At 38.4% G+C, this 14,272-nt stretch overlaps 2 protein-coding genes across 2 annotated transcripts; both read left to right on the top strand.

Annotated features, from left to right (window-relative positions):
• Positions 1-6,718: 6,718 nt before the first annotated feature.
• Positions 6,719-10,463, top strand: LOC141599943 (14 kDa zinc-binding protein). Its single transcript, XM_074420086.1, has 5 exons — positions 6,719-7,046; positions 7,167-7,224; positions 8,013-8,102; positions 9,748-9,865; positions 10,054-10,463. The coding sequence occupies exons 1-5, from the start codon at positions 6,835-6,837 to the stop codon at positions 10,119-10,121; spliced, it is 546 nt and encodes a 181-aa protein (XP_074276187.1). The 5' UTR covers positions 6,719-6,834; the 3' UTR covers positions 10,122-10,463.
• Positions 10,464-11,600: 1,137 nt separating this feature from the next.
• On the top strand, positions 11,601-12,545 carry LOC141601268 (uncharacterized). The gene is made up of 2 exons (XM_074421534.1): positions 11,601-11,993; positions 12,105-12,545. The coding sequence occupies exons 1-2, from the start codon at positions 11,601-11,603 to the stop codon at positions 12,543-12,545; spliced, it is 834 nt and encodes a 277-aa protein (XP_074277635.1).
• Positions 12,546-14,272: the final 1,727 nt, after the last annotated feature.

The raw sequence follows: 14,272 nt of genomic DNA, 5'->3' as shown, positions 1-14,272 counted from the left end.
GGGTTTTCGAAGAGGACACACAAACAGTTTCAGTTTGTGTGTCGGTTTGGTTTAGGGTTTTTGAAGGATGTTTAGGGTTTGTTTCTGAGGTTTCAAGCTTGTGAGTGATGGTTGGATATATGGGGAACTTAGAGGAATGAATGTATGGTGAAGGTGTGGTATTTATAAGGGTTTAAAATAGGTTAAAAGAGAGGAGGAGGCAGTCGGGCTCAATCCCGTATGGCTGCTGTCCATCGGTTTTTGTGAGGGTTTGAGGGGGGTTTTCTTGGTGATTAAGCTAGGATAATATGGGTAGGATACTAGGGTATGGGTTAGGGTTAATGGGTACGGGTCTTGGTAGTGTTTGGAGCGGGTTTGGGCTCGGGATTTGAGCTGCCAAAACAGGGGGGCTGCTCGTTTGTTGCGGGCTGTTTGGGACGATTTGGGGATGGAAATTGGGCCGTGGATAGGGGGATCGAACAAGGGTGGATGGGTAGAGGCTTAGGTTGGTTAGTGTACTCGAGATTCGTGCCAATTCGTAAAGGAAACGGGCTCAAAAACCGAGCTAAAATCGAGCTCAAAAACACATGGTTGAAACGAGTTTTCTTCGCTTTTAAAATCGATTTTTCAAATCAATTAACACATTGAAATAAATGATTTTTCAAACCAAAAATATTCATAAAATGATTTTTCAAATCAATTATTTATTTTATTTTCAATAAAATAAACTTGGGAAAATAAATTCAAAATAAAATAAATTAAATTGAAATCACTTTAAAAAAGCTTTAATTTAAATATCATTTAAATTAGTAAAATGAACTCACTAAAAAGCATTAATTTAAATATCATTTAAATTAATAAAATACTTCATCGACGACGCCCATTCTACCTCGTAAAACGAACCCAAATAATGACAATGACAACTAAAGAATACATGTGTCCTATCATCATCGGGTGTTTGTCGGGTTCTCTATAAATTCCAATATCGACGGATACGGGTATCTACAATACCATTAATAGCTCAGCTCCTTATTACTTCTATCTAACTCTTTAGTGCTCCGATTATCTTTTCATTGCTCCAAAACTCAAATCCCATTATTTCATATCGATATCATCTCACTCTTTCTTACCATAAATATTATCTTATTATGCCATTAATCACCCTTGCCTCTAGTTTATCCATAAAATCAACGTTCACTGTTCTAACAATTGCATCTCCTTTGTACATCTCTAGAAATCAGAATTCCTTTTGTACCATTAATTGCCCAAGGAAATCACACAGTAGTTTCATCTCTTAATAAACCAAATCTCCCAAATCCACCTCGCGACATGTCTCCACAAAGTTCACTATATACTACTCTTCTCAACTCCTTTAAAACGCACTTTCACTACATATATCCTTACTCAACTCTATTTCTAACCATCTCCCTCCATAATTCTTTACACATCTCAAGCTGCCACTATCCGCATCCTTACTTTTCAATCTTTTTATTCTCACGTTCATTATACTCACATCATCCCTTGCCCATATTCTCTTACTTTTACATTACTCAACACACAATCATATCACTCATCCCGTCTCGCAAAACGTGCTCTATGCCTCAATAAACTATACCAATCTTCCTTTTCTTTTTCCACCATCTATCATAATCACATATAACTCATGTCCTCCCCACCGAACTCATATTCATCATAAGTGCCACTCTTTACATCATAAGATTGGGTAACTTACGCTTCAGGACCAACACATACGTAAAACAATGCATAAAGAAGTAATACAACACCTTTGGATTAAACGTAATATGCAACGAATGTCAAAAAAATAAACATATGACCCGAAACACGCATATGACCTGCACAGACCCCACTCGATCGAGTACCAGAACCTACTCGATCGAGTTGAGGCTACTCGATCGAGTGCCCAACATGCTCGATCGAGTGCCCCGACTCAGAACCCAAACGGACCTTCGATCTCGACCTACTCGACCGAGTAGCCAGGCTACTCGATCGAGTGACCCCATACTCGATCGAGTGCCCGAGGTACTCGATCGAGTGCCCAAAACACGATTCTGGTCAAAATAACGACAAATACCCACTCGATCGAATCATGTAGACTCGTGAATACTACCCGCATGTTATCTCACATACCCCCAACGTACTATGCATTCATTATTATTTAAACATTATGATTACAACTATGCATTCAAATCTGCGCGACTCCTCATACAATCAACATAATAATCTACTTCGTGTTATCAAGTGCCACGTTATAAACAACCATCATGCTTTTCATCCAATTTGTTATACAAAACACATATCATTGAACCTCTATTCTTCATGTTACTACTTACCAAAAGCCAAACATTACCACCTATCATGCTCATATAACATTCAACTTTCAATCATGTATTACCCGCATGTTTTTAATTTTCATAACTTTTCATGACACAAACCACACCCTTACACTACAAATCCTATTTCCATGTTGCTAATACAACAACATTACAAATCCACTTCATCACATAAACACTTCCATAATCAAGAAATTCATATCCTTACGAAATTGCCACTTCATCTTTTCCAATCAATTCATCTAGTTCAATCACATACTTGACTAACAAGCGCATATGATACGATAGTAGACAATTATACGAACTTAATATATAGCTTTACGCAAACAAAACTATGAAAACAAATCTTATCACACCCCATATCCACATGTTATTAGGATTGCCTCATTATAAATCATTCATCCTACACATCATTATTCATCACATATAAACTATTTCCTTTTTCCACCACATCATTCGTCATTCTCACATACTTTTCCAACTATTCCAATCAACATGGTAAACCAAGTATCATCCAACATGCTTTCAACCAACAAAATACAAAATCACCCTTATACATGCCACACATCACCATATTGTTACACAATTCACAAAATAAACACATAGCGATCCCGACTCATATCCCATGGTGACCGGTTCAAAATCGTAGGGCGAGTTCGCGACTTTAGGACGTCTCCCAAGCCTTTGCATTAGCTCCTACAACCTTTACCCCGGGTTCATTTTAATTGACTCTCTAGATTCATTAGATTCATTGGTTACAGGTTTCAGGATCGTCGCTCTGATACCATTTGTAACACCCCCATACTCCAAGTGCCTTACCAGGACCACTCAGGTATAAGGATGTCACCATCTCGGTTACCCGAGGCATGATAATCATAAGACAATGAAGAAACATACTTTATTAAATAAGTTTAAGTGATTACATAACAAAACCAACTATAAGCAAAATACAACTGTTCTCAATCTAACAACCAACTGAAAGGAACTGTCCTAACAAACACAGCGGAAGACTAAAGACTCGACATGTGATGACTCCATTCAGCCTAGATCCCACGCGTATCCAAGATATACCGCCAAGCCACTCGCTCACCACCCCGAATGGATCACCACAGTTTTTAAAACATTTAAACGGGGTCAATACTAATCACACAACTCAATATACATCAACAATAAGATAAACAGACGACTTAACGTCACACACACAACCACACCAATTCCAATAATCTCAATCACCGACCGTCCACCTTTGGACCGACCCCGATGGGGGACCGCAGCCGTACCCACCAAATCCCCGCTCCACATAGTGAGCGATAACCCTGTCCATTAATGTGCACATCCCCTTCCGTGGCGGGTTCTACGAAGGGCGAAACTAGGGCGTGAAGCCACTCCCGCAAGTGACTCCACTCAGCCAAGAACGCATCTCGAGAACCATAGGCAACCAATCACAATCACAATATCAACAATCGTCTGAATCTATCAACAGTGTACAATCACAATCACAGCCGTCACAATACAATTACTATATCAAACAATCAATCTTAACACATCAACAATCATCCCATTATGGGACTAATACTGAGTAGGAAATCCTACCTGGAAAGCAACACAATCATCAGACGATCTAGCAGCTGTCTCAAAACCTCTCCTTTACAAATTCTCCTCCTATCATACAGCACATAAAGACTACACATCACAAACTACACACCAAAACCCCCAATTCCTAAATTAGGGTTTAACCAATCTTAACAAAACATTATAAAAACTATGTTAAAAGCTTACCCTCGACGCAAGGAATCCAACGACACGAAAAAAAAGAAGAACCGACCGTCGAACTCGGGAATTGTTAAGGATGCGATTAGGAAGATGAATCGATCGCTTTCTCTCTTAAACAGGTTTTAGGTTTTGGTAAAAGTGTTTTAAAACAACGACGATTATGTTTAAATACCTTAATCGCATAATTAACAAAACACGAGAAAAACCCTCGTAAAGAAGGACACTCGATCGAGTAACCAAGGTACTCGATCGAGTACCCCCTTACTCGATCGAGTACTGACTACTCGATCGAGTACCCAACAGGTCAGAAACTTTTCTAAAACGCAACTTACCCTTACTCGACAGAGTAAGGCCTACTCGATAGAGTACCCCAAGACTTATAAATACGGAGTATTACACTAGCTTAGCCGCCTATACCTCTACATTCCCATAAATGTTTTGCCTTTTCTTAACCATTGCCTCACTTTACCATACTTTTGTAAGCCCTCGGCTGTGACAGGTCCTTGTTTGGTTGGAATGTATGTACGGTAGCTAGAATTGTCTGTCATATCAGCTGCATAAATGTTTATGTGGGTCGAAGTTTAGGTGAGCGACTATTTTCTTTCTCTCTTACATTTAATTGCTTACCCTTTGCTTCATAAGAGAAGAGTGACCCGTGAGAGTCCATCATTAAAGGTCTTGCAAGGTCGACAGTTTAGCTTGATTATAAACATCCTACAACTCGTTTGCATTTGACTGTTTTGCTATAAGTATTAGTCCGCTTGCATTAAACCGGTTTAAGTGGGCATTTGTAGCTAGCTCTGAGCTTTCTTTTCCGTTCCATTAGTTTGCGTTTAGTTTACTCGAGGACGAGTAAAGGTTTGGTTTGGGGAGATTTGATACGTGTATTTTATATACTCTTTTTAAGCCTCTTTATGCACGTATTTCTATGCTATTCTCGTAGTTTTATGCTACGAAATGCCCCGAAAATATTCTACTTTGGTTTGTTTTGCTTTATTTGCAGGAATGGACCCGAAAGTGGTAGAATCAAGCCTTTTATCGTCCGTTTTGCATGCATTTGGAGGATGAGTAGATTTGGAGCGGAAATACTGCCGTTATGGGATGCGTGAAGTCATTTCGAGAGCTAAATAAACAAGTCAATGCTGAAATCAACGAAACAAGTAACTGGTTGAGTCCAAGTCATTCGATCGAAAGCTTTTGTGGTCGATCGAGTAGTTTTGGATAGAAGAAGTCTTCGATCGAGTAACATTTATGTTCGATCGAAATGCGCATAATTGGAGTTCCTCGATCGAGTAGGTTTTCTACTCGGTCGAGAGGTTTTGCCAGGAATCTGTTCGATCGAGTGATTCTAAATTGTTCGATCGAGTGGTTTTCTATTGGGCTCGGGCTTTTTCAGTCTTATTTCGTTTTTAGGTCAAATAATTTGTCTTTCCTATAAATAGGAAAGACGACAGATCACTTTGACATGACCTCATACATTAATCTTTTCCCTTTCTCTCTGTTGAACACTGCCTTTCTTCCGGATCTTATTTAGTAATTCTTTCTTTATTCTCTCTTTATTTTTCAATGTTATTTACTTCTTCATCTTCTGCTTTTATTTTATTTATTATGTCTAGCTAATTTCCCTGCTAGGATTTAGGGAGTCGGTGAGCGATGTTAATTGCTAACTAGGTTCAGATCCTTATTTGTTGTTTTGTCTATGTTGTTAATCACTGCCATTAATTATAACTAGCTATTTGAATCGATGCACTTAGCTTAATTAACCTTGGTAAGCCTTGACCTAGACCGGAAGGTTGGAAGAGGTGAGACCTGCAGTGAACAATAGGATGCTTTAGTGAGGGCGGAAGCTAAGCTAATAGTATTTTAGGGCGAATTGAGACCGGAAGGAGATATTCGTTGCCCCTTAGACCGACACATCGATCGATCGTGACCTTAGCAATTAATCGACATTCATTGATGAACCGACAATCCTAGTTTTCCTTTCTCTCTTATTAATTCCTCTTAACCTTTTCTCTTGCCTTAATCTCATTAGTTTAGTTAAATCAATTAAAACCCCCATCCTGTGACCATAGACAGACCGAATTGACGAGTAGATAGTGACCGCCTCCATGTGGAGATCGACCCTACTTACCGCTGACTTCTGTTAGTAATAGCTAGGTATTTATTTTTGGTACTTGACGACGGTATCAATCAACATCTCCTTATATAGTCTTCAATAGAGCATCTCCATAAAGCCTCATGTATGAGCATAATTGGTGAAATAAAGGAGAATTCAAAGAGTTGTCGGAATCCAATGCTGAGCCGCCTCTAACGGCTAGGATATCAGCCACTTTGCCGCTACTAGTGGCACTTTGCCGCCCCTAGTGAGTTGCCACTTTCGCGGCACTCTATATAAATAACCACAAAATCTCATTGAAGACGGGCGAAATCCGTCACAAGCTTGTGACGGATACCGTTTCCTCTCACAAATTGCCCATGAGCAGGTGAGTGGGAAGCACGCGTAAGTTCACCTTATCCCCTCTCCTTTTTGTGAGAGTGCTCTGTTAATGACGGGATTAGCCCGTCACAAGCAATACGCTTTGATAACCACAAAATCTCACTATTCATCACATTTGTGGAATCGGATTGAGTTTTGGGTTGGAATAGAGTCCTATTATTTGAGGTCAGTTGACGAATCGAACCGTATCCAATGGCATCTTCCAATTTCCAGAAAATAGTTTAAGCCCAAAAGATGAGTGACGCAAGAAGAAGAGACAGCATAAATCCCCATCCCCATCCCCATCCCCATCCCCATCCCCATCACAAAACAAGCAGCCGTATAGAGTTAATTACCTCACACCTCTTGAATTCTTCACCAAACCTTCCTTCAACTTCTTCATCAATGGCTTCCGAGAAGGAAGCTGCTCTTGCTGCTGCTTCCACTCCTTCTGATGCTCCCACCATGTTTGTCGTTCTTCCCTTTTTTACCCTTTTACCCCTTTTTTTTTCTATCTACTAAAAATTACTTCAAATTCAGTGCCTAGTTTTGTAATATGTAAAGTGTAATTGTTTGTTTTGTTGTAGATTTGACAAGATTATTAACAAGGAAATTCCTGCCAATATTGTTTATGAGGATGATCAGGTATTTATGCCACTGTCTTCTCAATTGTTGTCATTTGGTATTGACACAAAGACCAAGAAAAGAGGAAGGGGCAAATTACTAAATGACAAGTGGAACAAATTGAGTGTGAATGATCAAATTGTTCATCAATTTTATTCTTAAAATATTAAAATTGAAAGGACAACAAATGAGCCCAATATGAAAAAGAACAACAAATAACAGGAGGGAGTAATTAATTAATTTAATTTCGACCCGCCTATGCACCTTTTAAAATGGTCTAGTTTATGACTTATGAGGATGATCAGGTATTCAGTGCCAATATTGTTTATGAGGATGATCAGGTATTCAGTGCCTAGTTTTACCCCCTTTTTTTTGGTCTGCTTTCGACCAGCCTATGCACCTTTTAAAATGGTCTCAATCCTGTTGTCCATTCATCTGAGGCTGTTTTAAAGTAAGCTGTCATCATCGTATTTGTTTTGAAATCGGCTGATCTTTGCATCATTGCGTTTGCTCAAAATCTACAAATCTAAGATGTTCCAGTTTCGTGTAAACATTAGTCTGATATAGATGCAATTGGGAACTCTTGTAGCTTGGTCTGAACCATTAAGTAGACTACTGGTTTGCAAATCTGTTCATAGTTTCTCGTAAACATTAGCCTGGGATGCTGCAGTCAGACATCGAATTTTCCATTAATTTAAGTTTTGTATGGTGTTATCCTTTTTTACTTCACTGATCCAAGTATTTGCGAACATCATGTCATAGTTACATTAAATGTTGTTGATTCTGACTTATAGTGTGCTTTCATTTAGGTCCTTGCTTTCAGGGACATCAATCCGCAAGCTCCTATACATATCTTGATTATTCCCAAAGTTAAGGATGGTTTAAGTGGCCTCTCCAAGGTACTTTTTTGTTGCTTAAGTTGTTCCTTGCAATGCACTACTTTATGATGTCTGTTTTCCTCATTGGCTCATTGGGCTTTCCTTTTAATGTTTCTGCATCAGCATTACCCTTGCTATGTATTTGAGACTGTTGAAATGTGACACGTCTTTGTTTGAATCGATTGAAGGGTACTTGTATGATTAAAATAATTTTACAGTGAATCCTTGTGCTATTTAAATTATATGCATATTTTTCTTTTGACATATGGCAACTTGAACTATTGAAGTCTTTATTCAAGGATATTCTTACTTATAAAAAAAAGTCTTTAATCAGGATTAATGTGTCATACTCGAATGTTTTCAATCAAATTATATAAAAAGAAACCTCCCTAGATTTCATTGTGTGGAAATAATAGAAAAGCACGCCTAGATTTCAGTGTGAATCTGGAATCAAACTTAAATTTGATGCTCTGACGTGATCTCAGGAAACACTGCAAATGCTCGTAGCTTATGCAAATTGGGCACATTCTATGACATGATCTTAGGATTTATTATCCAGTTGGGGACTTGGGGTTGGCTAACATGAATCAGCCTTTGATGCCGCAATAGGAGGAGAAAATGTCACAGATCCTATAGTTACCCTTGTAATGTCGGAGAGCTAATATTTTTGTCTGGCACTCTGGTGCACCGCAGTGAAACAGAAGCTAATAATTCATGAATTTTGTGTCACGTTTGGTGTCAATGCATCATAAAATCATAATTGTACCCCAGAAAAACTTATTGAGACGATCTTAATACGAGCAATCGATTAATACTATATTTATATATTAGTAAATACATAATGGGGCTGGTCAGCGTGAGATCGTCTGTTACAATAGTCACTGCAGACTCAAAGCCATCTAAGAGGATTTGAGGTTTTGAATTTTGGATTTTGGATGGAACATAGGGTGCAATGTTGTCAGGATCGGGATTCTACTTTGGTTCGATGAGGAGGGTAGGATCGAATCGGTAGAATCAGATCGTAGAATCGCAAGATTCTACAAACTCACTAAATATAATTTTTTATTTGGAAAAAACATATAATTGAAAATTAAAACACTTATTTATTAATATTTTTTTATAAAATATTGGTAAATAATGATTTTAGTGTCATTGTATGAACATGTTTCTACAACTTACACGAAATTTGAGTTTACGGTGTCATTATATAAAAATATATATTAATTTTTTTTAATTATGGAATCGGATCGTAGAATCGTAAAATCGTAGGATCGTATTATGATCCCATCTCTAGAAATTTTCAAATTAACAGGATCGTAAGATTCTACAACTGTGATGAAATCGTAGGATCCAGGATCGGTCAAGCATTTTTGGATCGTAAAATCGTAGAATCGTTGGATTGAATCGCGATTCTGACAACAATGATAGGGTGATTTTCTTACTTGGAGTTTACTGGAAGATCCGGAGTCACAGTCGCTTTAAACTTTAATCATGTAGTCTGTACCATGCCTACTAGGTTTTGTTGCCTGAGGCCTGATCTACAAAATTGTACTTGACGTTGGAATAAAATTTGAGTCTTCTAGAAAGGGTATTACATTGGTATGGCTTATAACGCTATGTTGTACCTGCAATTTCCAAATCTTATCATTATTGGATCTATGAGCAGGCTGAGGAAAGGCACTTCGAGATCCTGGGCCGCCTTCTATACACTGCCAAGGTTATAGCAAAGCAGGAAGGTCTAGATGATGGCTATAGGATTGTCATCAATGATGGTCCACTCGGATGTAAGTTAAACTGAGTTTATGATTCTTTTTTTGGATTTTTTTTTTTCTGTAAAAGAGAATACTAGCAGGTTTCTAAGTCAGGTAAAAGGTACCGGTAAATGATGTTAACAGCTGACATATTTTGTGAATTTTAAAAACTGTAGCATGACTTTGCGAGCTCTGACTACCAGTATTGCCTCTTTGATCAGGTCAATCTGTTTATCACATCCACATTCACCTACTTGGAGGACGCCAAATGAACTGGCCCGCTGGCTAAGGTGGATTCCTAACCAAACTAAATGGGAAGGGACGAAAAATAAAACATGGCCCTGGATGTTTAATCTTTATTGTCCTGAAAGTTTTGTGGACAAAAGTTGTTTGTGAATCAAAATTTGGCTTGGTGATGTACTATCCTGCACCAACTTTGGACCAAAAAAAAAACTCTTATGCCAAGTTAATTGACTGCGTTGGTTTTACATGATGTTAGCCTTCTAATGGGTCGCTGTTCATTAGGATTGTTACTTTCTGAAGAGGCTGTCGTCGGTTGAAGTCTATTGTCGTCATACTTGTCAAAGGTTATCTGAAAACATCTCTTAATCGACCTAATTACCTTTGCTCACTCGTGTCGAAGTGAACTTTTGATAGTTTGCATTGTCCTCGACTCATGTTTAAGTGGTTAATGGTGGCTTGGTGGACATACTTAAACGACTTATGCAAAGCATTACAATTGATAAACTGTACTCCGCAACAAGTTTGTATGTGATTGGTTTTGTATGCAATTGATAAAAGCCAAGTTCATAATTATCATCGACGACATTGTAGGCTTGTAGCTCCAGAGAAACTTATTACTAATAGATACAAGTGACTGAATCGTATGTGCGTTAAACATAAATAAATAACGCTAAATTTTATCAATTCAAATTCACGCTAGGTGACCAAGCAGCTTAGGAGGCGGTAAAGAGGGTAGCAGCAAGCACAACAGAACAAATAACAAATAACAGTCTAAGGACTCAGTCAGATAAAAGAGCTTATTCATATTTGAAACAAAGGAAGAAAAAGGAACTAAGGACAAACTAGGACAATGACATGCAATATCGGTGCGTCTTGCTTCAGACCACTGCTTTTAGTCTGAAATAAGACGGGACAACATGTTATCATTTGACAGTAAAATGTTTATATTTTTTTGATAACATGTTACCATTATTTTTCCCACTATTTTCAGGGTAAAAAGTGACATCTCTAGTAATAACATTTTGTAGATTCACTGCTTACATTCTCTTAAAAAATGGCAACATTTTGTCGGTCTTATTTCAGACGGGAAAACTATCCGTCTGAAATAAGATTTTGCGATGCAATATAGACTTCCTAGTTTGCTGGCATATTAGATTTACACTTCAATCCTTTGGTCTTTGTACAACTCAAGCTCTTGTCCACTGGTTAATAACCAGTTGCTTTGTATTTACATTACTACAACTGTATTTTCTGATCATTCATTCAATTCAATAATAACACAACTCAATTCAACTTCAATGCTTGATCTAAGTCTTCTACTTCCTAAATGCACTACATAATTTACTCAACATGGTATCAGAGCCTCAGGAATTGAGGAGACTGATAACCACCAAAGTTGAGCATTTACTATGTTCTCAACCAACTGAGCACCAATTCAATTCATGGCCTATTTACAGAGCAGTGCAACACTCTGGTGAACTCATCAACTCAACACTACATCATTAAATTCCCAACACAACAAAAAATGGCAATGGAAAATCCCTTCAATTCTGAAACTACTGAAATCAATAACTCAATATCTGCAACTTCTTCCATGGAAGCAACAGATCCTCTCTACCTTCACCCTGCTGAGTGTGCTCACCCTTTGGCAGTGGATACAAAACTATCAGGTATTGAAAATTATCTCGAATGGAAGGGACAAATGGAGATTGCCATCTGCTCCAGGAGGAAGCTTGGTTTCTTAACTGGTGTGGTCAAGAGACCCACCAATGACCCACTGAAGGAAGCAGCCTGGGATACCTGCAACAGCCTGCTCATCTCTTGGATATTCCACAATGTTGAGCAGCCAATCAAGAAGTCAGTTCTATACACCAGAACTACCAAGGACATATGGAAATACTTGGAAAAACAATTCTCTGTGAGCAATGGTGCCAGAAAGTTCAGGCTTAAAAAGGAGCTTGAAGATCTTTTTTTTGGTAAAATGTAAAAAATATATTGTGGCAAAAACCTAGAGATCATGACTGACTAGCCACCAGTCACTCAAGTCACTCCTGAAATTAAGGCCTGGTTGGATGCTCAGATTAAGGAGCAAGAGGAGAGGAAACTGTTCCAATTTCTGAATAGATTGCATCCTTCCTACTCCACTATGAGGTCCAATGTTCTGATGATGTCACCATTGCCAACTGTAGAGGAGGCAGCTGCTATGTTTCAATACGAGGAAGCCCAGAGAAGAAATTACAAGTTAAGTGAGAAAATGGAGGTAGATAACTCAACTTTCTATGCTGGATCTGGATCTGGTCAGAAGGAGACTGAGATCATTCCTGTGCCTTCCTGCAGTGCTTGCAACAAGAAGGGACACACAAGGGATAAGTGCTGGAGGGTTATTGGTTACCCAGCTGATCATCCTGTGTCAAAAAGATTTCCAGAGAAATCTCAGGAGTACAAACTCAAGCATGGCTATCATGGTTAAGGATCCCAGAACAGCTATCAAAGTTCAGGGAGTAAGACCTTCAAATCTGGAATGCACAGAGGGAAACAAGGCTCCAGTTCCAGCAAGTCTGGGAGAGTGGCTGCCAATGCTATGATGGGGGATGGTCATGCTGACACTGGTGGATCCATCACCTTGTCATCCTAACAGTTTGAACAGCTCATGAGCAATCAAAAAGGAAAAGGTATGAGCAGCAGTTATCCTGAGACTGAAGATGAACTGGAAGCCAACTTTGCAGGTATGGCCTATTTGAACCGCAGTTATGCCTCTAACACCACACAAGAGTGGATAATTGATTCTGGAGCATAAAAACCACATGATATTAGATCTAAATGATCTACATAACACAAGAGAATTGAAAAAAGGGCATAAAATTAACTTGCATAATGGTGAAACCACTAATGTTTCACACATTGGAACCTATTCCTTTAACAATGGTCTCACTCTGAAAAATGTTCTGTTTGTTCCTGCATTTAAACACAACTTGCTTTCTGTTCAAACACTAACACAAGATGACCAATGCTTTGTGACGTTTTATGCTAAGCTGTGTGTTATACAGGACTCTCATACCAGGAAGACTAAGGGGATTGGAAGAGAGAACAAGGGTGTTTATTACTTATTAAATAATGACTGTCAGTCACACCCTAAGTTAGTTAATCAGTCAACTAGGATCAAGTATCCAGGTCTATGTAGTGTTAATGTTTCTATTATGTCTAATGAACTAGGAAGGGACTCAGGTGGCATATTTTCAAAGACTTGTAATGCATCTGACCAGTTATGTAATGATTTGTCCAATGTTAATGAAGAGAACTCAGATATTTGGCATTCGAGAATGGGTCATGCTCCTGATAGCAAACTCAAGCATATTTCAAATATTTCCCAACATTTACAACAAAAATCTAACAGAATCTGCATTACTTGTTCCATAGCCAAACAAACAAAGTCACCATTTCCAATTAAACATGAAAGAACTACATACATCTTTGATTTGGTTCATGTGGATATATGGGGACCCTACAGGAAAGAAACCAGAAATAAAAATAAATACTTTCTAACTCTGGTAGATGACCACAACAGAGCTACTTGGATCTACTTAATGAAGCACAAGTCTAAGGCATCCCAATTACTCATGAATTTCTACACATTTATAGAAAATCAATTTAACAAGACCATTAAAGTCCTAAAGTCAGACAATGCTCTTGAGCTCACAAAGGGGGATAGTAAGAAATTCTTGCTCTCAAAAGGGATTTGGCAGCAAACTAGCTATGTGGATAGGCCCCAACAGAATGGGGTTTTAGAAAGAAAACACAGACACCTCCTTGAGATCAGCAAAGCCATAAGGTTCAGTTCGGGGTTGCCCTTATCTTTCTAGGGTGACTGTGTACTCACTGCAGCATATCTGATCAACATGTTGCCCACTCCTCTACTGCAAAACAAGACACCCTATGAGGCACTGTTCCACAAAGCACCTGACTATTGAAGGATAAAGGTTTTTTGTGACACCCTCATTTATTCTCTGTGGCTTTCTGTCAAAAGGGAGGGTCATAATGGTTTATGAACATAAGACAGTAGCTAATGAATATGTTTACATGTTTTGATTTAAATTAATTTCCGTCTCATATTTTATATAACGATAATTCGTTAATATCGTCCCTTCACATAATTATTTTAGGTGACTCATATGTGGTTGAAGATGAAGAGTAATTTTG

Source organism: Silene latifolia, chromosome 9, assembly GCF_048544455.1.
Source record: "Silene latifolia isolate original U9 population chromosome 9, ASM4854445v1, whole genome shotgun sequence".
Taxonomy (NCBI): Eukaryota; Viridiplantae; Streptophyta; class Magnoliopsida; order Caryophyllales; family Caryophyllaceae; genus Silene; species Silene latifolia.
The sequence above is the reverse complement of the archived record's forward strand: the minus strand, read 5'-3'. Positions and strand labels throughout refer to the sequence as shown.